Raw genomic sequence first — 23,611 nt, forward strand, 5'->3', positions numbered from 1 at the left:
TAGTGTACCATGTAATGTGGCTGTAGAGATTTCGAGACTGATATTACTACTGTTTGTAAATTCCGAGCAACATTAGTGTACCATGTAATGTGGCTGTAGAGATTTCGAGACCAAGAGTAATACTGTTTGTAAATCGAGACTTACATACGAGTTCTATGTAATAATGTCTACACACTTTTTCCTGTGGCAATCGGTTGAGTCGTGGCGATGTTATTACGCAGAAGAAGCAAAGGGTATAAATAAAGTCGATCACATGAAGGTATATAGGATATGAGCATGTATATTGTAATATGTAAGAAGTTATGGGAGAATATAAATAAGAATTCCACCTGCAGATGTAGAAATAGGGTCAGAACCAATGTGTAAGGCCGCCCCGCGTGGTTGACCTGTTACATCTAAACATTTTATGTCACCTTTTGATTTTTAAATCCCTATAGTTGTTGGCATAGTTTAACTGTAATATTTTAACATTTAATGCAACATTTAAGTTGTTACAATTTTATATTAAATGCCATCTTTTAATTGTTGCATCCTACATTTAATGCCATATTTCAATTGTGACATGCTAAGTTTAATGTCATCTTTTAATTGTTACATCCTACATTTAATGCCATATTTAAATTGTGACATGCTAAGTTTAATGTCATCTTTTAATTGTTACATCTTTACTTTTAATGCCATGTTTTAATTGTTGCATCCGTACAGTAAATCTATGACATGTTCCACTTTCCAGAAAATACAGTATCAGAAGAGGAAACTTCTCCTAGACGAAAGTTGGATTTACCAATACGACGAAGTTGTTCAAGGTAATACTCACAACGAATAAAATAGAACCTTTCCATTCGATGTAGAACGTATGCTAGATATTTAAATGCGATTTTTATTTTAAATCTCATTTATTTTCAATACTTAGCAGCTCAAATGTTATGTTCACCTTTTTCAATGGCAACCAAATTTACTTTATTTATTTGAAAACAATCAATTTTCCCACTGTTACACACTTTGAAAGTTAAACTTATGGATCAAAACGTTAAAAATGCGTATTGATTTATAAAAGTATTCTAGCAAGGTTTACAACGCATGTTTTTAGTTTTTATTGAATGCGGATTAATTTCTTATTTATTATAATAGAATCAAAAACTACACAAATACTACCAAAGACATAATAGGCCGTGAAATTTAGTAACCAAATTGGATGGCGCATTTTCTATTAAAACTTACATCTGAGCAGAGTATTAATAAATCCGAAAATATACATGAAGCGATTTCAATACACGAAAATCTCAGTATCGTAATGAATTAAACACAGCACCAACATACTTCTAAGTAAATAATATATAATGCCAGAACGTTCAGCTTGTCAAACATGACAGGAATATGGTAGAATCCTGACTATATTAATCCAAATCTGTCATATATGACTATCCAAAAAATCTGCCTCATCAGCAAAACATCAAGCACGTGCCAGAGCCAAAAGATGACTTTGAAAGTTTCTGATTAGTCACTGTGCAGTAGAGTACCACGTATGATCATGACAATGATAATAAATAAAAGTCTTTTACTATGATTTCCTATATAGCTGTGGAGAGATCAATATGTTTTCTAAAAAAAATATAAACAAAATGTTTACTGGTATGTCAGAAAGGGGATGGTGAGTTGTTTCTCGTGTCTATATGATGGATTTGAACATAAATGGCCATTTGGTTACAACTTTGTTTTATCGACTGTTACACAGCCTGCGTTAAATCTTTCCGGTCCTCGCAACACTTCGATATGGCGGTCCTAAGCCTTTTAATTTCCAATGGAATTTGTTAGAATCATAGAGTGACAATAACATGCTTATGTCAACACAAGTGTATAAAGGGTTTTATCGTTTTATTTATTTATATCTTATTGTTTAAATTCTGCTATTTATCACTGCAAACATACGTTGATGTAGGGCTGCGCTCATGGATATGATTATTTAAGTCAATACTTTACGTTTGTATCCATTAATCTACTATAAGTTTTGATCAATATTTTACTCTGCATTCACATCCATAAATACTAAAAGGGGAAACGCAGGGGAAACATTTGAGGTGATTTAATATTATGTATATGAATGTTATATACAATATTTATATATTTGTATAAAATCCGTCTTTGATGAAGACAAATACTAAAATTTCATTAGATTGTGACCGATAACTCATGAGTAATTGAAGCACATTTTGACTGTACCCCCAACACCGCAAAGTGAAATCGACTGACTTATCAGTATTTCATATGCCCTCTCGCGCGTCTGTCACAACCCTCTTGTGATTGGATTCCATTAGTGCTTTTATCCTCTACCTGGGGAGCATACAGCCGGTACTGCCATTTCGGCGCTCACAGTTAGCATTCAACAATTCTAGCACTGCCCAACCACGTACTCATTTACAGCTGAGTAGACTGGAACAAGGGAAGTAAAGTATCTTGCTCAAAGATACAACACAGTGCCGTGCAGTGACTCGAACCAGCAACCTTTCGGTCACGAGCCCGGCGTTCTACCACAAGACTACACGTGTACCGTGCCTCAGTGGCAGTAACGTTGAGATTGCGCAGGTGGGCAAGACGATTCTTCCTATCTTGACATTTCGTCGCCAAATATATTTACATTTGTGTTGCAGTCCCTCTAGATAGCAGTACCAACTCAAAATGATGTTCTTATTCAATAAAAGCAAATGTGTAGTAATATTAACAGTACTACATGTACCGCTANCCCCCCAAACAAAAACAAACAAAAATCTGTGTTGACAACTATGAACTGATCAACAAGAAATCACTGTTTAATTAAATAAGGGTGCTGCAAATAGTTTACAGCACAGTCCCCGTGCCACGGCAATCACAGGCGATGAATGACGGTGGTTTTGAATCAAGGTACATCCTGTTTATGTCGGGCCACCGAAGTTAGTGTGCTATTAGATACTATAACAAGTCCTTTTCAACAGAACAGGAAAAGAAAACGGTTTCCCCTACACTCGTGTTGTGTTACAAGTGGCCAAGCAGATCAAATCAGCCCGGCTCGTCGGCCAGTCCTCTCATGATCAGCAGCAGTAACAAGGAGCTTGTCCCGTTGTCACAGTCGGACGACATTATATCGTCATTTGGTTTCTTAGGAAACTCCAAATTTGCACTTTCAATTTCCATTCACCCATTTCATTGACATTCCAACCGGATCGTGGCCTGGTGAGCTTAGCCGCTGCACAACCGTTTTTTTATGGCCAGCTACCTTCGCGAACACGGACTGACTTTTTGTAACTAAAACATTTTAAAGAGTATTTTTGCTTCAAAATAATATCTACTGTCAATTTTAAATATAACGAATACTTGTTAAACATGCTGGTATGTATATCAAATGATTAAAAATAGGCAAAGTGAAACTATTTGTTTGTTGCTCAACTATGTATTTCGTCACCATTGACAACGCATCATCTTACCCGCGAAAAAGGCTGTTCAATTGATCTTTTCTGGACGGTGTATTGCCTTTTTACGTGGGAAAATTAAAAAAAAAATCTTAATTTCAAATAACGAAAGTAAATTTAATAGAACGTGGATATAAGGTTTGAAATGCTAACGTGCATCATGGAATATTTTTGAACGGTACTGTGTTGCATACCCTCATAAAGTTTTAAAAAGATGCATTTCAAACCTCACATATTAACTATACTTTTACATTATCATATTTGCTATACATTCATATGTAATATTTACTGTACTTTTACATTATCATTTTTACTCAACATTCGCATCAATATATTTACTTTAACCACAGCAGTTTTACTATACCTTTATACAATGTATCCGTAGTTAAGTTTCACTATACCTTTATACAATGTATCCGTAGTTAAGTTTTACTATACCTTTATACAATCTATCCGTAGTTAAGTTTTACTATACCTTTATACAATGTATACGAAGTTAAGTTTTACTATACCTTTATACAATGTATCCGTAGTGAAGTTTTACTATACCCTTATACAATGTATCCGTAGTTAAGTTTTACTATACCTTTATACAATGTATACGAAGTTAAGTTTTACTATACCTTTGTACAATGTATCCGTAGTTACGTTTTACCTTAAAATATGTATTATATCTTCACAACCATATTGTTAATATACTTTACCTCATCATATTTACTATACATTCACAATCATATTGTTAATATACTTTACCTCATCATATTTACTATACATTCACAATCATATTGTTAATATACTTTACCTCATCATATTTACTATACATTCACAATCATATTGTTAATATACTTTACCTCATCATATTTACTATACATTCACAGTCATATTGTAAATATACTTTACCTCATCAAACATGTATTTACTATCTTTTACCACGTCATATCAACTTTACATTCACAACCATACTTTTACCTCCTTTCACAATATTTACAACAATATCTCATCATATTAACTATACCTTCATAACTATATTTTACTATCCTTTTAAATCAACATGTTTGCTATGCCTCCACATTAGCCTAGCTAATCAATTCAATACAAAAAGTGTTTGTCTATATGTGTTGACGTTGTTGCATTTTCTGTGTTTCTGTGTTGACGCTATCTTATTTTTTTACTGTTTGTTTCACTTTGGCATATTTTGTTGTTGTGTGTTGACGCTTTGGCATATCTTGTCGCTGTGTGTTGACGCTGTGGTATATTTTGTCGTTGTGGGTTGACGCTGTGGCATATTTTGTCGTTGTGTGTTGACGCTGTGGCATAGTTTGTCGTTGTGTGTTGACGCTGTGACATATTTTGTCGTTGTGGGTTGACGCTTCGGCATATTTTGTCGTTGTGTGCTGACGCTTTGGCATAGTTTGTCGTTGTATGTTGTCGCTGTGGTATATTTTGTCGTTGTATGTTGACGCTGTGGCATATTTTGTCGTTGTGTGTTTACGCTGTGGCATATTTTGTCGTTGTGTGTTGACGCTTTGGCATAGTTTGTCGTTGTGTGTTGTCGCTGGGGTATATTTTGTCGTTGTATGTTGACGCTGTGGCATATTTTGTCGTTGTTTGTTCTCGCTATGGTATATTTTGTCGTTGTTGGTTGACGTTGTAGTATATTTTGTCGTTGGGTGTTGACGCTGTGGCATAGTTTGTCGTTGGGTGTTGACGCTGTGGCATAGTTTGTCGTTGGGTGTTGACGCTGTGGCATATTTTGTCGTTATGGGTTGACGCTGTGGCATATTTTGTTGTTGTGTGTTGACGCTGTGGCATATTTTGTCGTTGTTTGTTCACGCTATGGTATATTTTGTCGTTGTTGGTTGACGTTGTAGTATATTTTGTCGTTGTGTGTTGACGCTGTGGCATAGTTTGTCGTTGTGTGTTGACGCTATCGTATATTTTGTCGTTGTGTGTTGACGCTTTGGCATATTTTGTCGTTGTATGTTGACGCTTTGGCATAGTTTGCCGTTGTATGTTGTCGCTGTTGTATATTTTGTTGTTGTGTGTTGATGCTTAGGCATATTTTGTCGTTGTGTGTTGACGCTATCGTATATTTTGTCGTTGTGTGTTGACGCTGTGGTATATTTTGTCGTTGTGTGTTGACGCTGTGGTATATTGTGTCGTTGTGTGTTGACGCTGTGGCATATTTTGTCGTTGTGTGTTAACGGTATGGTATATTTTGTCGTTGTGTGTTGACGCTGTGGCATATTTTGTCGTTGTGTGTTGACGCTATGGTATATTTTGTCGTTGTGTGCTAACGCTGTGATATATTTTATGGCAGTGTGCTGACGCTGTGGTATATTTTTTCATTGTCTGTTGACGTTGTAGTATATTTTGTCGTTGTATGTTGTCGCTCTGGTATATTTTGTTGTTGTGTGTTGATGCTTTGGTATATTATGTCGTTGTGTGTTGACGCTATCGTATATTTTGTCGTTGTGTGTTGACGCTGTGGCATAGTTTGTCGTTGTGTGTTGACGCTGTGACATATTTTGTCGTTGTGGGTTGACGCTTTGGCATATTTTGTCGTTGTGTGTTGACGCTTTGGCATATTTTGTCGTTGTATGTTGACGCTTTGGCATATTTTGTCGTTGTATGTTGTCGCTGTGGTATATTTTGTCGTTGTATGTTGACGCTTTGGCATAGTTTGTCGTTGTGTGTTAACGCTATGGTATATTTTGTCGTTGTGTGTTGACGCTGTGGCATAGTTTGTCGTTGTGTGTTGACGCTGTGGTATATTTTGTCGTTGTGTGTTGACGCTGTGGCATTTTTTGTCGTTGTGTGTTGACGCTGTGGTATATTTTGTCGTTTGTGTTGACGCTGTGGCATATTTTGTCGTTATGTGTTGACGCTTTGGCATATTTTGTCGTTGTATGTTGTCGCTGTGGTATATTTTGTCGCTGTGTGTTGACGCTGTGGCATATTTTGTCGTTGTGTATTAACGCTATGGTATATTTTGTCGTTGTGTGTTCACGCTGTGGCATATTTTGTCGTTGTGTGTTAACGCTATGGTATATTTTGTCGTTGTGTGTTGACGCTGTGATATATTTTATGACAGTGTGTTCACGCTGTGGTATATTTTCTCATTGTCTGTTGACGCTATGGTATATTTTGTCGTTGTTGGTTGACGTTGTAGTATATTTTGTCGTTGTGTGTTGACGCTGTGTCATAGTTTGTCGTTGTGTGTTGACGCTATCGTATATTTTGTCGTTGTGTGTTGACGCTTTGGCATATTTTGTCGTTGTATGTTGACGCTTTGGCATAGTTTGTCGTTGTATGTTGTCGCTGTTGTATATTTTGTTGTTGTGTGTTGATGCTTTGGCATATTTTGTCGTTGTGTGTTGACGCTATCGTTTATTTTGTCGTTGTCTGTTGACGCTGTGGTATATTTTGTCGTTGTGTGTTGACGCTGTGGTATATTGTGTCGTTGTGTGTTGACGCTGTGGCATATTTTGTCGTTGTGTGTTAACGGTATGGTATATTTTGTCGTTGTGTGTTGACGCTGTGGCATATTTTGTCGTTGTGTGTTGACGTTATGGTATATTTTGTCGTTGTCTGTTGACGCTGTGGTATATTTTTTCATTGTCTGTTGACGTTGTAGTATATTTTGTCGTTGTGTGTTGTCGCTCTGGTATATTTTGTTGTTGTGTGTTGATGCTTTGGTATATTTTGTCGTTGTGTGTTGACGCTATCGTATATTTTGTCGTTGTGTGTTGACGCTTTGGCATAGTTTGTCGTTGTGTGTTGACGCTGTGACATATTTTGTCGTTGTGGGTTGACGCTTTGGCATATTTTGTCGTTGTGTGTTGACGATATGGTATATTTTATCTTTATGTGTTGGCGCTGTGGTATATTATGTTGTGTGTTGACGCTGTCGTATATTTTGTCGTTGTGTGTTGACGATATAGTATATATTATCTTTATGTGTTGACGCTGTGGTATATTATGTTGTTGTGTGTTTGTGCTATCGTATATTATGTTGTTGTGTGTTGTCGCTATCTTATATTTTGTCGTTGTGTGTTGACGCTTTGGCATAGTTTGTCGTTGTGTGTTGACGCTGTGTCATATTTTGTCGTTGTGTGTTGTCGCTCTGGTAAATTTTGTTGTTGTGTGTTGATGCTTTGGTATATTTTGTCGTTGTGTGTTGACGTTATGGTATATTTTGTCGTGGTCTGTTGACGCTGTGGTATATTTTGTCGTTTGTGTTGGCGCTGGGGCATATTTTGTCGTTATGTGTTGACGTTTTGGCATATTTTGTCGTTGTATGTTGTCGCTGTGGTATATTTTGTTGTTGTGTGTTGACGCTGTGCCATATTTTGTCGTTGTGTGTTGATGCTTTGGAATATTTTGTCGTTGTGTGTTGACGCTGTGGTATATTTTATCTTTATGTGTTGACGCTGTGGTATATTATGTTGTGTGTTGACGCTATCGTATATTATGTTGTTGTGTGTTGACGCTATCGTATATTTTGTCGTTGTGTGTTGACGCTGTGTCATATTTTGTCGTGGTGTGTTGACGCTGTGGTATATTATGTTGTTGTGTGTTGACGCTATCGTATATTATGTTGTTGTGTGTTGACGCTATCGTATATTTTGTCGTTGTGTGTTGACGCTTTGGCATATTTTCTCGTTGTGTGTTGACGCTGTAGTAATAGTTATTGGAATTGTAGATATCAATCATTCAGAAATCTTTCTGACCTTCGTGGCAAATCGTCACCATAGCGACGTATCAATGTAAACAATATGCATTACAACGGAGTCATATCCGGGTATGATTTGCTTTAAGTTTGATTAAACAGTCTCTGCTTAATAACGCATGAACAATATTACCTGAAGGATCCTATCAGAGGTGATGAATAATTAAAAGAATTGATAGCCTTATATAAAACAATGTACATATGTGCGAACACTACGCTCCGTAGGGTACATGTAACTATATTACAGGTTTACGTAAACTTTGGGGTACGGGGTCAACATGACGAGAAAAGAGATGATGGTTATTTTTGACGCAAACTATGACAAACGCATACACAATTACATGTATATTAATGTCACAGGAATTGAGGTCTATTTTGCTTATATTAAAAAAAATCGTTGTACGCACATTGTTTTTTGTGCAAAATAGTTCTCACCATTATCCCATATCACTGCTCGATTTGCTTCCCGAAAAACTGGACCGGAACAACAACGACATCGAAAACAGAAAAATGATGTCGCGTTACTATAGCGTAAAATAGGGACCAATATTCGACACCTTTTTCATGTTTCAATTCGTCGATTTGATCAGTAGATAGCGACCTATGAGAAACAAAATCATAACACTCGCCAAGTCTTCCAATGATATATATTTACAGCTACTGGCACAACGTCCCAAATATCTAAAGCATTTTTTTTTCTATAACAAGAATCTACAGCTAGGAAAAGTTTTACGCTCGCCAAGTCGTCTCTATGCTGAACAAGTATCTACTTCTATGAAAAGTCCATCACGTTTGTCAGGTCGTCCTCACGATTAATATTTACATCTAGAAGCATTCCATCGGGCTAGCCAATCAGTACCGACAATACATATCTACATAAGTATTTGTTCGATGTTGTAGGCAAAGATTTAAAAGGTAAAATTTCGTCTGATCTAGTTTGTTACGTATAGAAAACACAACTATTTTGGATTTTAATAAATTTCCGTTGTATCCCGTTGAGTAGACCGAACTAAAGATATTAATTGGTGATTATATTGAAATACGTCACCAAATTTTTGTATACAAGGAATGTCACGATTTATTTCAGAACAAAACGAATACATTGCATCCCCTATCTCTACCGATTTTAACATTATATCTTTGCATGTTTGTCTGTCTTTGTTTTATAGAATGATATACCTGCTGGTGTGTCTGTCTTTGTTAATTAACATGATATCTGTACATGTTTGTCTGTCTTTGTTTTATAGAATGATATCCCTGCAGGTGTGTCTGTCTTTGTTAATTAACATGCTATCTGTACATGTTTGTTTTTGTTCTTCAGAATGATATCTCTACGCGTTTGTCTTATTTGTTCTTTAACATGACATCTCTAGATATCAGTGTGCATTTGTTCGTTAACCTGACATCTCTAGATATCAGTGTGTATTTGTTCTTTAACATGACATCTCTAGATAGCAGTGTGTATTTGTTTTTTAACATGACATCTCTAGATATCAGTGTGTATTTGTTCTTTAACATGACATCTCTAGATATCAGTGTGTGTTTGTTCTTTAACATGACATCTCTAGATGTCAGTGTGTATTTGTTCTTTAACATGACATATATAGATATCAGTGTGTATTTGTTCTTTGACATGACATCTCTAGATATCAGTGTGCATTTGTTCTTTAACATGACATCTCTAGATAGCAGCGTGTATTTGTTTTTTAACATGACATCTCTAGATATCAGTGTGCATTTGGTCTTTAACATGACATCTCTAGATATCAGTGTGTATTTGTTCTTTAATTATTAGAACTAGATATCAGTGTGTATTTGTTCTTTAATTATTAGAACTAGAGCCTCGACATGCGTTTGGAAGCTGTATTAGTCGACGATCAATGGGCGGTCTGGGGATGGACGACGCCATCAGTACAACCGGATCCTTTACCGCGTTCAAACAAATGTTTGCCAGCACTGGTGTCGTGCGAGTACTTCAGACTTGTGTTGCATGTTTTGGTTCTTCTTATATTATAATAATTTCAAGAATTTATTGGAAAGCATAAATCATTATCGCTTTAAAATTAATTATCATAATTCTCTGCTAAACATGTATCACGTTTCAAATATTTCGACTTTTTTGTTTTCGTCTGCCAAACGAAGATACAAATACAAGTGTTAACAATGAAAATTGGATTTTTTTCTTCTTTATTAAATTAAGATAAACGTCACACTGTTAGAACGAATGCACGAAGAAACAACTGACGCTATGATTTAATTGTTTATATCTAACTGATTTATTCGTTTATTTTATTGTTACAATGACTATTGGTTTTCTTATGGAAATTGACTGTTCACCACTGCTAGCCGATAAACAATTGTATTATTATGACCCAAAAATTGTAGAATGAATATTACAAACAAAAAAACAGTTATTTCTGTAGTATGATCATTTCAGATATATATAAAGATGATAACCTGGAATAGCAAGAAATTCAGAAATATTTATTTGATTTTCATGAATTCCACGTTATGTGAACTGAAATGTAAACTAAATATCAAAAAGAGATGTGTAGCTATCTATACCCTAATTTAATATGGGGTTAAAATAAAAATATAATACGTATTATTTTGTTCAACATACTTAGGGACGGAAAGACTGTAACCATACGAAAAATAAATAAAAAACAATTTGTGTTGACGAGGAGGATCAGAGAGGAAGTCCGGTCTGTAAGGTATGAACCTTAAAACACCTAACATGTCCAGGTAGGAGTATTACAATTTGTGTTGACTAGGAGGATCAGAGAGGAAGTACGGTCTGTAAGGTATGAGCCTTAAAACACCCCACATGTCCAGGTAGGAGTATTACAATTTGTGTTGACGAGGAGGATTAGAGAGGAAGTACGGTCTGTAAGGTATGAGCCTTAAAACACCCCACATGTCCAGGTAGGAGTATTACAATTTGTGTTGATGAGGAGGATCAGACAGGAAGTACGGTCTGTAAGGTATGAGCCTTAAAACACCCCACATGTCCAGGTAAGAGTATTACAATTTGTGTTGACGAGGAGGATCAGAGAGGAAGTACTGTCTGTAAGGTATGAGCCTTAAAACACCTTACATGTCCAGGTAGGAATTACAATTTGTGTTGACGAGGAGAGTCAGAGAGGAAGTACGGTCTGTAAGGTATGAACCTTAAAACACCTTACATGTCCAGGTAGCAGTATTACAATTTGTGTTGACGAGGAGGATTAGAGAGGAAGTACGGTCTGTAAGGTATGAGCCTTAAAACACCTTACATGTCCAGGTAGGAGTATTAAAATTTGTGTTGACGAGGAGGATTAGAGAGGAAGTACGGTCTGTAAGGTAAGAACCTTAAAACACCTTACATGTCCAGGTAGCAGTATTACAATTTGTGTTGACGAGGAGGATTAGAGAGGAAGTACGGTCTGTAAGGTATGAGCCTTAAAACACCTTACATGTCCAGGTAGGAATTACAATTTGTGTTGACGAGGAGAGTCAGTGAGGAAGTACGGTCTGTAAGGTATGAACCTTAAAACCCCTTACATGTCCAGGTAGGAGTATTACAATTTGTGTTGATGAGGAGGATCAGAGAGGAAGTCCGGTCTGTAAGGTATGAGCCTTAAAACACCTTACATGTCCAGGTAGGAATTACAATTTGTGTTGACGAGGAGAGTCAGAGAGGAAGTACGGCCTGTAAGGTATGAACCTTAAAACACCTTACATGTTCAGGTAGGAGTATTACAATTTGTGTTGACGAGGAGGATTAGAGAGGAAGTACGGTCTGTAAGGTAAGAACCTTAAAACACCTTACATGTCCAGGTAGGAGTATTAAAATTTGTGTTGACGAGGAGGATTAGAGAGGAAGTACGGTCTGTAAGGTATGAACCTTAAAACACCTCACATGACCGAGGTGGTACGCTGTCAGGTAATTAATCTATCAGGAAAATGTATTGATCAGTGACAGGTTATATGTTTTGGATAAGTTCATTATATTACTATATTTACGTCTGCTTACTTATATTGGTAAATTATAGTCTCTCTAATCAATTATTCGTGGTGACTTCAAATGCTCCAACATTTGATTTCGTCACTGAGAAATCTACACAAGTCCCTTATAAAATTTTATTCCTTATAACTTATCAAAACAAAGTAGTCTTTATTAATAACCATACTAGAGCAAAATAAACTGTTTGCCAGCTAACGACCTTGATGATACAAATCTTTACAAGTCTCTTATAAAAGGATTTCCAAATAATTGATTGAACTAGTCTTTAATTACTTTATTGTCTTGTATCATCCAACAACCATCTTAGTATAGAATACACTGTTTGTTAGATAATAATGACGTTGATGTCCTAACTGTTTTGCCAGGACAATGGATCATGCCAACCTGTGTAAGTTTGTGGGAGGATGTATAAAGGATCCGAATGTATGTATCCTCATGGAATATTGTCCGAAGGGAAGTCTGATTGACGTCTTATTGAACGACGACATACCGCTTTCTTGGTCCTTTCGGTAAGACATACCGCTCTCTTTTTCCATACCGCTCGCTTGGTCCCAATGGTAAGACATACCGCTCGCTTAGTCCCAATGGTAAGACATACCGCTCGCTTGTCCCAATGGTAACCGGTCTCTTGGTCCTTTCGGTAAGAAACACCGCTCACTTGGTCCTACCAGTAAGACATACCGCTTTCTTGGTCCCACCAGTAAGACATACAGCTCTCTTGGTCCCACCAATAAGACATATCGCTCTCATGGCCCAAACAGTGAGACAAACCGCTCCCTTGGTCCTTGCGGTAAGACGCACCGCTCTCTTGGTCCTTTCGGTAAGAAACACCACTCACTTGGTCCTACCAGTAAGACATACCGCTTTATTGGTCCCACCAGTTAGACATACAGCTCTCTTGGTCCCACCAGTAAGACATATCACTTTTTTGATCCCACCAGTAACACATACCGCTTTCTTGGTCCTTTCGGTAAGACATATCGCTTTCTTGATCCCACCAGTAAGACATACCGCTTTCTTATTCCTACCAGTAAGACATATCACTTTCTTGAACCCACCAGTAAGACATACCGCTTTCTTGGTCCCAATGGTAAGACATGCCGCTTTCCTGGCCCACCAGTAAGACATATCACTTTATTGGTCCTACTGGTAAGACATACCGCTCGTTCTCTAAATTCAACCGGTAAGACTTATAATCGCCACCTCCTATAAGAAGGAAGCTTAGATATTGCAATGGTCAAAAATGTATTAGGCCTGCCTGATCATTACTCGCAATATTGGAAAGCATGCATTGGGTTTGGGTCCCACAGTAACACGAACAAGAAGTAACACGAACAAAAAAAAACTTGTCCAAAAACTGAAACCAAGTCCAATTAAGCTAATGTGGCCCCTTAATTATGAAACTATGGTTCAGCACATTTCTTACACGCCATATAAATACGCCAACCTTATAATTAACAACAGCCTTTTGATAGTGGTGATCCAACAATACACAAAAACCTTGCCCAAATACTTAAACCAAGCGCAATTAAGCTATTTTTCACTCCTAAAATATGACAAAATGGTTCCGAACATTGTGTTCACTCAATATGAATACTTCAACCTTATAATAGACAACACCCTATTGATGGTGGTGGTCCAATACTACACAAAAACCTTGGCCAAAAACTTAACTTAAAGCTTGCCAAAATTCTATGAACAAGTCCAATTCAGCTGTTTTTGGCCCCTGAAATATGACAAAATGGTTCAGTACATTGCTTACTCCCGATATTAAAACTTCAACCTTATAATAGTCAACAGCCTATTATCGGTGGTGATCCAACACTGCACAAAAAAAACTTGCCAAAAAAACTGTAACCAGGTCCTAGTCAGCTTGTTTTGACCCCTAGGATATGAAAATATGATTCCGCACAATGCTTACACTCCATATAAATGCCTAAACTTTATAATAGACAACAATGTATTGTGTGTGATGATCCGACACTCTCTGGAAAAAAAACTTGCCCAAAAGCTTTAACCTCAGTCAAGTGGGACGCCGACGCCGGGGTGACTACATTAGCCCCACTATTCTCCAAATAGGCCAGCTAAAAAATGAAGAGATAAACTAATTCAATTTAGAAGACTCTTAACCCAAGGGTCCTCAAAAGTGTGTTATAGGGAAGAGGGGAGAGGTTAACCAATACTTGAACATTCTTATTATTAAGGACCCTCGTTACAATTTTTACCTTCTCTAAGCTTACATTGTTTTACTGAATTTGAAATATTCTAAAATAAAAATGTGTTAGATCATTTGAGCTTATATGGCCTATTGATCTCTTGCTAAATGTATTTTGTTTTATCAAATGATATAGAAGAAGAAAAACGGTTGAATAATTCAGTGGAACAAGAATACATATTGATACTTCCAATATTTTTATTGTGTATTATCCTCCTAGCTATTTGGACGTATCTTTTAGGCCATTCTCAGCAATTGTTATACTTTCATAGCGATGTCTTATTTAATAAATTACATCAGTAAAAATAGTCTGTAGCAAAGATTCATGACCAGATTGAATAATAATAGAGACGTTGTTTTCACCAGGTTGTCTTTCGCTACTGACATTGCACAGGGGATGACGTATCTGCACAGTCATACCATGGCTCACGGCAGATTGAAGGCTCATAACTGCGTTATCGATGACCGGTGGAGTGTAAAGATCACAGGTAGTCCCCTATCGCGTATTACCTTGTACTGACCACTGGTGGCACTGACGTGTATATTACCGTGTACTGACCACTAGTGGCGCTAGCGTGTGTTTAACCGTGATCTGACCTATTGCGGAGCTATAGTGTTTATTACCGTTACTAATCACTCATGTCGCTATGCCAAAGTGTTTTTTGTCGGATGTTCGTTGTCATAGGTTTAATTTACCATAAAGACCATTTTCTATTTATAGGTTTGTGATCGGTTCCTGACATGAAGACATGATAAATAGAAATCATAGATATATCACGAAATAAAGAATAGATGTGACCGCCTGCAATGTCACGGATATTGTTAAGAGCAAGCACATGCCAATCACCTTAAACAGACCGTTACTTCTTGGAATATTCTCTGTTACACCATTGTATTTTTAAGTTGAACGCACCCATTAGCACCATGATCTACTGTATTGTTTTGTTGATGAGCCGTTAACAGCAAACAGACCAATCGATTACAATATATCACTTAGTGATGGTCGAAATGTAACGCATCCAATTCTGATATCCGTTCATCAGTCACTTAACGTAAAAGTTCATGTCACACAGCTTAACAGTTTTCGATAAATACAGCAAAAATGGATGGATGAGTGAAAACTCATCCTCGATATTCCAGGGGCCACGCCAAGTTACGTTCTGTGTACCCGTGGATTATGTCCTGACAAAATTGAAGGCGAGCGACTAGCTGTTTGATTGGATTCGAGTAAACGAGTAAAAAAATCTGACTAGTTGCTAGGCTGATGTCCTTTGAAGATTACAGAAGATGATCCGATTTCAAAGCCGGTCAATTTGACCGTTGTGCTGCGGCGGTATTCTGTTGATGTACATTAACAGCTCGAACTAGTCTTCTTGTATCCTGTGTATCATTTACAAAGTGACGTTTACTGAGCTTAGAATTTGTCATGACACATTCCAGGGGTGCAGAGAACATAGAACGTTACTCAAACAAACAAACAAATATCCATAAAAGTGTAAACTATATCAAACCATAGCCCTTTTACCATTACAAATAAAATTATTATCACTTTTTACAGATTATGGCTTGCCGACGTACCGAACTAATGAGTTTGATGACGATCATGATGGTGATATCCACATGAAAACATCGTGTTATCAAATATATTACGCACCTGAGTTTAAAAAGAATATGGAGTCATCGAAGAAGGCCTCGCCCCTAATGGTGCTGCCGTCTACCGAGGGAGATGTTTACGCCTTCGGTGTTATCCTTGTAGAGATTGCTACGCGCAATGAAGCTTATGGGGCAAGTAGCATGTCAGACTTGTTTATGAAAGAAACAAATACAGACATAATTGACAAAATGAAACAGAACAAAGTTTAAATAACCAGGACCTGAATTCATGAATCTGTTCTCATACTCAGAAATGGTTTCAGTGCTCAAACACATTTTTTTCTGCATTTTGTAACTTACTTTAAACATGTGACACTGTCAGAAAGTCAAGTATGAACATTTAAAATAGAATGCCGCTTAAAGTTACTCCCAAAGTCTTCGAAAATGTTGACAAACGGTTGTTTAATTTATAAATCAATCACCAGAACAAGTAATAGGGCTTGAACACAGAATTTGAGTTTGAGCACGAGATCGGTTTCATGGGTCCTGGGGTTCAATTCCGTCTTTTCGTATTGCAGAGTTATCTGCTCTTGTGAGCAGGTATTGATTGCTACGTCATTAGTGTGTGTGTGAGAAAATTACGTCGTTTTCTCAAAAATTTATGACGTTACTCCCACAAACAAACGACGTAACAATCAAAACCTGCTCACAATAGCAGATAACCCTGCAATACGAAAAGACGGAATAAACCATAGTCTGCTGATTTGTATACAGATATCAATTAAAATCTGCTTTCACTTAGTATATCCCTATATCTCACAGGACGAGGACTGGTCCGCCCTGCCGCTGGATTGGAAACCTCCGATTCCTGCATTTGGGGAAAATGAAGATAACGATAATAGATGTCCCTGTCCTGAACAGTACTGTAAAGTAAGCACACGTAGATAGAATAGCACTGTCAAGTGAGCATACGTAGATAGAATAGCAATGTAAAGTGAGCACACGTAGATAGAATAGCACTGTAAAGTGTAAAGTGAGTATACGTAGATTGAATAGCACTGTATAGTGAGTATACGTAGATAAAATAGCACTGTCAAATCAGCACACGTAGATAGAATAGCACAGTAAAGTGAGTATTCGTAGATAGAATAGCACTGTAAAGTGAGCACACGTAGATAGAATAGCACTGTAAAGTGTAAAGTGAGTATACGTAGATTGAATAGCACTGTAAAGTGAGTATAGGTAGATAGAATAGCACTGTCAAATCATCACACGTAGATAGAATAGGACTGGAAAGTGAGTATACGTAGATAGAATAGCAATGTAAAGTGAGTATACGTGGATAGAATAGCAATGTAAAGTGTAAAGTGAGTATACGTAGATTGAATAGCACTGTAAAGTGAGTATACGTAGATAAAATAGCACTGTCAAATCAGCACACGTAGATAGAATAGCACAGTAAAGTGAGTATTCGTAGATAGAATAGCACTGTAAAGTGAGTATAGGTAGATAGAATAGCACTGTCAAATCATCACACGTAGATAGAATAGGACTGGAAAGTGAGTATACGTAGATAGAATAGCAATGTAAAGTGTAAAGTGAGTATACGTAGATAAAATAGCACTCTAAAATGAGTTTACGTAGATAGAATAGCACTGTAAAGTGTAAAGTGAGTATACGTAGATTCCCTGTCCTGAACAGTACTGTAAAGTAAGCACACGTAGATAGAATATCACTGTCAAGTGAGCATACGTAGATAGAATAGCACTGTAAAGCGAGTATAGGTGGAAAGAATAGCACTGTAAAGAGAGCATACGTAGATAGAATAGCACTGTAAAGTGAGCATACGTAGAAAAAATAGAACTATGAAGTGAGCATACGTAGAAAGAATAGCACTGTAAAGTGTAAATTGAGTATACGTAGATTGAATAGCACTGTAAAGTGAGTATACGTAGATAAAATAGCACTCTAAAATGAGTTTACGTAGAAAGAATAGCACTGTAAAGTGTTAAGTGAGTATAGTTGGATAGAATAGCACTGTAAAGTGAGTATACGTAGATAGAATATCACTGTAAAGTGTAAAGTGAGTATACGTAGATAAAATAGCACTGTAAAATGTAAATTAAATATACATAGATACAATAGCACTGTAAAGTGTAAAACGAGCAAATGTAGATAAAATAGCATTGTAAAGTGAGCATACTTTGATAAAATAGAACTATTAAGTGAGCATACGTAGATAAAATAGCACTAGAAAGTGAGCATATGTAGATAAAATAGCACTGTAAAGTGAGCACACGTAGATAGAATAGCACTGTAAAGTGAGTATACGTAGATAGAATAGCACTATAAAGTGTAAATTGAGTATACGTAGATTGAATAGCACTGTAAAGAGAGTATACCTAGATAGAATAGCACTGTCAAATTAGCACACGTAGATAGAATAGCACTGTAAAGTAAGTATACGTAGATAGAATAGCACTGTAAAGTGTAAATTGAGTATAAGTAGATTGAATAGCACTGTAAAGTGAGTATACGTAGATAGAATAGCACTGTAAAGTAAGTATAAGTAGATAGAATAGCACTGTAAAGTGTAAATTTAGTATACGTAGATTGAATAGCACTGTAAAGTGTAAAGTGAGTATACGTAGAAAAACTAGCACTGTAAAGTGTAAAGTGAGTATACGTAGATTGAATAGCACCGTAAAGTGAGTATACGTAGATAAAATAGCACTAGAGTATATGTAGATAAAATAGCACTGTAAAGTGAGCACACGTACATAAATTAGCACTGTAAAGTAAGCACACGCTGATAAAATAGCACTGTAAAGTGAGCACACGTACATAAATTAGCACTGTAAAGTAAGCACACGTTGATAAAATAGCACTGTAAAGTGAGCACACGTAGATAAAATACACTGTAAAGTATAAAGAGAGTATATGTAGATAAAATAGCACTGTAAAGTGTAAAGTGAGTATACGTAGAAAAACTAGCACTGTAAAGTGTAAAGTGAGTATACGTAGATTGAATAGCACTGTAAAGTGAGCATACGTAGATAGAATAGCACTGTCAAGTGAGCATACGTTGATAAAATAGAACTGTAAAGTGAGCACACGTAGATAGAATAGTACTGTAAAGTGAGCATACGTAGATAGAATAGCACTGTCAAGTGAGCATACGTAGATAGAATAGCAATGTAAAGTGAGCACACGTAGATAGAATAGCACTATAAAGTGAGTATACGTAGATAGAATAGCACTGTAAAGTGAGCATACGTAGATAGAATAGCACTGTCAAGTGAGCATACTTTGATAAAATAGAACTGTAAAGTGAGCACACGTAGATAGAATAGCACTGTAAAGTGAGTATACGTAGATAGAATAGCACTGTAAAGTGAGTATAGGTGGAAAGAATAGATAAAATAGCACTCTAAAATGAGTTTACGTAGATAGAATAGCACTGTAAAGTGTTATGTGAGTATAGGTGGATAGAATAGCTCTGTAAAGTGAGTATACGTAGATAGAATAGCACTGTAGAGTGAGCACACGTAGATAGAATAGCACTGTAAAGGGGGTATACGTAGATAGAATAGCACTGTAAAGTGTAAATTGAGTATACGTAGATTGAATAGCACTGTAAAGTGAGTATACGTAGATAGAATAGCATTGTAAAGTGTAAATTGAGTATACATAGATAAAATAGCACTGTCAAATCAGCACACGTAGATAGAATAGCACAGTAAAGTGAGTATACGTAGATAGAATAGCACTGTAAAGTGAGCACACGTAGATAGCATAGCACTGTAAAGTGAGTATACGTAGATAGAATAGCAATGTAAAGTGTAAAGTGAGCATACGTAGATAAAATAGCACCGTCAAATCAGCACACGTAGATAGAATAGCACTGTAAAGTGAGCATACGTGGATAGAATAGCACTGTCAAGTGAGCATACTTTGCTAAAATAGAACTGTAAAGTGAGCACACGTAGATAGAATAGTACTGTAAAGTGAGCATACGTAGATAGAATAGCACTGTCAAGTGAGCATACTTTGCTAAAATAGAACTGTAAAGTGAGCACACGTAGATAGAATAGTACTGTAAAGTGAGCATACGTAGATAGAATAGCACTGTAAAGTGAGTGTACGTAGATAGAATAGCAATGTAAAGTGTAAAGTGAGTATACGTAGATAAACTAGCACTGTCAAATCAGCACACGTAGATAGAATAGCACAGTAAAGTGAGTATACGTAGATAGAATAGCACTGTAAAGTGTAAAGTGAGCATACGTAGATAAAATAGAACTATTAAGTGAGCATACGTAGATAAAATAGCACTTTAAAGTGAGCATATGTAGATAAAATAGCACTGTAAAGTGAGCACACGTACATAAATTAGCACTGTAAAGTGAGCACACGTTGATAAAATAGCACTGTAAGGTGAGCACACGTAGATAAAATAGCACTGTAAAGTGTAAAGTGAGTATACGTAGATTGAATAGCACTGTAAAGTGAGTATACGTAGAAAGAATAGCACTTTAAAGTGAGAACACGTAGATAGAATAGCACTGTAAAGTGTAAAGAGAGTATATGTAGATAAAATAGCACTGTAAAGTGCAAAGTGAGTATACGTAGATAAAATAGCACTCTAAAATGAGTTTACGTAGATAGAATAGCACTGTAAAGTGAGTATACGTAGAAAGAATAGCACTTTAAAGTGAGCACACGTAGATAGAATAGCACTGTAAAGTGAGTATACGTAGATAGAATAGCAATGTAAAGTGAGTATACGTAGACAGAATAGCACTTTAAAGTGAGCACACTTAGATAGAATAGCTCTGTAAAGTGAGTATACGTAGATAAAATATCACTCTAAAATGAGTTTACGTAGATAGAATAGCACTGTAAAGTGTTAAGTGAGTAAAGGTGAATAGAATAGCACTGTAAAGTGAGTATACGTAGATAGAATAGCACTGTCAAGTGTAAAGTGAATATACGTAGATAAAATAGCACTGTAAAGTGTAAATTAAATATACATAGATACAATAGCACTGTAAAGTGTAAAGCGAGCAAATGCATAGATACAATAGCAATGTAAAATGTAAAGTGAGTATACGTAGATAGAATAGCAATGTAAAGTGAGCACACGTAGATAAAATAGCACTGTAAAGTGTAAAATGAGTATACGTAGATAAAATAGCACTGTAAAGTGTAAATGAAATATACATAGATACAATAGCACTGTAAAGTGTAAAGCGAGCAAATGCAGATAAAATAGTACTCTTAAGTGAGCATACTTTGATAAAATAGAACTATTAAGTGAGCATACGTAGATAAAATAGAACTATTAAGTGAGCAAACGTAGATAAAATAGCACTAGAAAATTAGCATATGTAGTTAAAATAGCACTGTAAAGTGAGCACACGTAGATAAAATAGCACTGTAAAGTGTAAAGTGAGCACACGTAGATAAAATCGCACTGTAAAGTGTAAAGAGAGTATATGTAGATAAAATAGCACTGTAAAGCGTAAAGTGAGCACACGTAGATAATATAGCACTGTAAAGTGTAAAGCGAGCAAATGCAGATAAAATAGTACTCTTAAGTCAGCATACTTTGATAAAATAGAACTATTAAGTGAGCAAACGTAGATAAAATAGCACTTGAAAATTAGCATATGTAGTTAAAATAGCACTGTAAAGTGAGGACACGCAGATAAAATAGCACTGTAAAGTGTAAAGAGAGAATATGTAGATAAAATAGCACTGTAAAGTATAAAGTGAATATACGTAGATAAACTAGGACTGTAAAGTGTAAAGTGAGTATACGGCGATTGAATAGCACTATAGAGTGAACACACGTAGATAAAATAGCACTGTAAAGGGTAAAGTGAATATACGTAGATAAACTAGCACTGGAAAGTGTAAAGTGAGTATACGGCGATTGAATAGCACTATAGAGTGAGCACACGTAGATAAAATAGCACTGTTAAGTGAGCACACGTAGATAAAATAACACTGTAAAGTGTTAAGAGAGTATATGTTGATAAAATAACTCTGTAACGTGAGCATATGAAGATAAATAGAGGTTACACAACGAGTGGTTGTTGAATATGGTATTTATTTCACTCGAGTTAGTTAATTTTCAAAAGTTACATAAGACATGAGCTCTAGCGAGTAACTTTTAAAAAATAACTAACGAAAGGGAAATGAATACCATACTCAACAATCACGAGTCGTGTGATCTGTTTCTACCACAATCTCAGTCGGAAACAGCTGGAGTATTTCCTGATTTGAATGCTGGCGTAGTGATATGACCCATATGTAAAACGTCACTCATTAATATTCAAAAATGACTTTAGAGTATGCAATATTGCATTAATCAATATAAATTAACCACGGACTATATGCGCGTAAGCCACCCGCCAAGTGATGAAGACGAACTAATCGCTGTCAATGTCCAAAACCATAGGCCAGGGACGTTTCTTCGTGAGGTTCTTTGGTTGACGTTTATAGTGAAAGTTCCGCCATAGACAGGCCCTCCAAATATTGATAACTGGACAAGGGGAGAATGAAATATTTCCCGACCCTGTTACAGGTCTTTTTGGGGTTTCACATATACATATATATTACGTCTCTGGGCTTTACGACCGTATAACACAATGGTATATTGACTGACTGCTACAGCAAGTGGTATATTGACTCACTGTTACAGTAAGTGGTATATTGACTCACTGCTACAGTAAGTGGTATATTGACTCACTGCTACAGTAAGTGGTATAATGACTCACTACTACAGTAAGTGGTATAATGTCTTACTGCTACAGTAGNAGTAAGTGGTATATTGACTCACTGCTACAGTAAGTGGTATATTGACTCACTGTTACAGTAAGTGGTATATTGACTCACTGTTACAGTAAGTGGTATTTTGACTCACTGCTACAGTAGATGGTATATTGACTCACTGTTACAGTAAGTGGTATATTGACTCACTGTTACAGTAAGTGATATATTGACTCACTGCTACAGTAAGTGGTATATTGACTCACTGTTACAGTAAGTGGTATATTGACTAACCGCTACAGTAAGTGGTATATTGACTCACTGTTACAGTACGTGGTATNTGCGGTATATTGACTCACTGTTACAGTAAGTGGTATATTGACTCACTGCTACAGTAAGTGGTATAATGACTCACTGCTACAGTAAGTGGTATAATGTCTTACTGCTACAGTAAGTGGTATATTGACTCACTGCTACAATAAGTGGTATATTGACTCACTGTTACAGAAAGTGGCATATTGACTCACTGTTACAGTAAGTGGTATATTGACTCACTGTTACAGTAAGTGATATATTGACTCACTGTTACAGTACGTGGTATATTGACTCACTGCTACAGTAAGTGGTATATTGACTCACTGTTACAGTACATGGTATTTTGACTCACTGTTACAGTAAGTGGTATTTTGACTCACTGCTACAGTAGATGGTATATTGACTCATTGTTACAGTAAGTGGTATATTGACTCACTGTTACAGTAAGTGATATATTGACTCACTGTTACAGTACGTGGTATATTGACTCACTGCTACAGTAAGTGGTATATTGACTCACTGTTACAGTA

General features: G+C 36.4%; 1 protein-coding gene across 1 annotated transcript in view; it reads left to right on the top strand.

The window, feature by feature from the left end:
- The window catches only part of LOC110461565 (atrial natriuretic peptide receptor 1-like), a 65,168-nt gene that overhangs the window by 23,140 nt on the left and 18,417 nt on the right, over positions 1–23,611 (top strand). The window contains exons 6-12 of the mRNA XM_021515081.1: positions 734–806; positions 10,009–10,141; positions 10,803–10,889; positions 12,547–12,690; positions 14,763–14,884; positions 15,955–16,181; positions 16,812–16,919. Of these exons, the coding sequence (XP_021370756.1) occupies positions 734–806; positions 10,009–10,141; positions 10,803–10,889; positions 12,547–12,690; positions 14,763–14,884; positions 15,955–16,181; positions 16,812–16,919 (894 nt within the window). The remainder of the gene's footprint in view (positions 1–733; positions 807–10,008; positions 10,142–10,802; positions 10,890–12,546; positions 12,691–14,762; positions 14,885–15,954; positions 16,182–16,811; positions 16,920–23,611) is intronic.

The sequence above is a fragment of the Mizuhopecten yessoensis genome, unplaced genomic scaffold (assembly GCF_002113885.1).
Source record: "Mizuhopecten yessoensis strain PY_sf001 unplaced genomic scaffold, ASM211388v2 scaffold10635, whole genome shotgun sequence".
In the NCBI taxonomy this organism is placed as follows: Eukaryota; Metazoa; Mollusca; class Bivalvia; order Pectinida; family Pectinidae; genus Mizuhopecten; species Mizuhopecten yessoensis.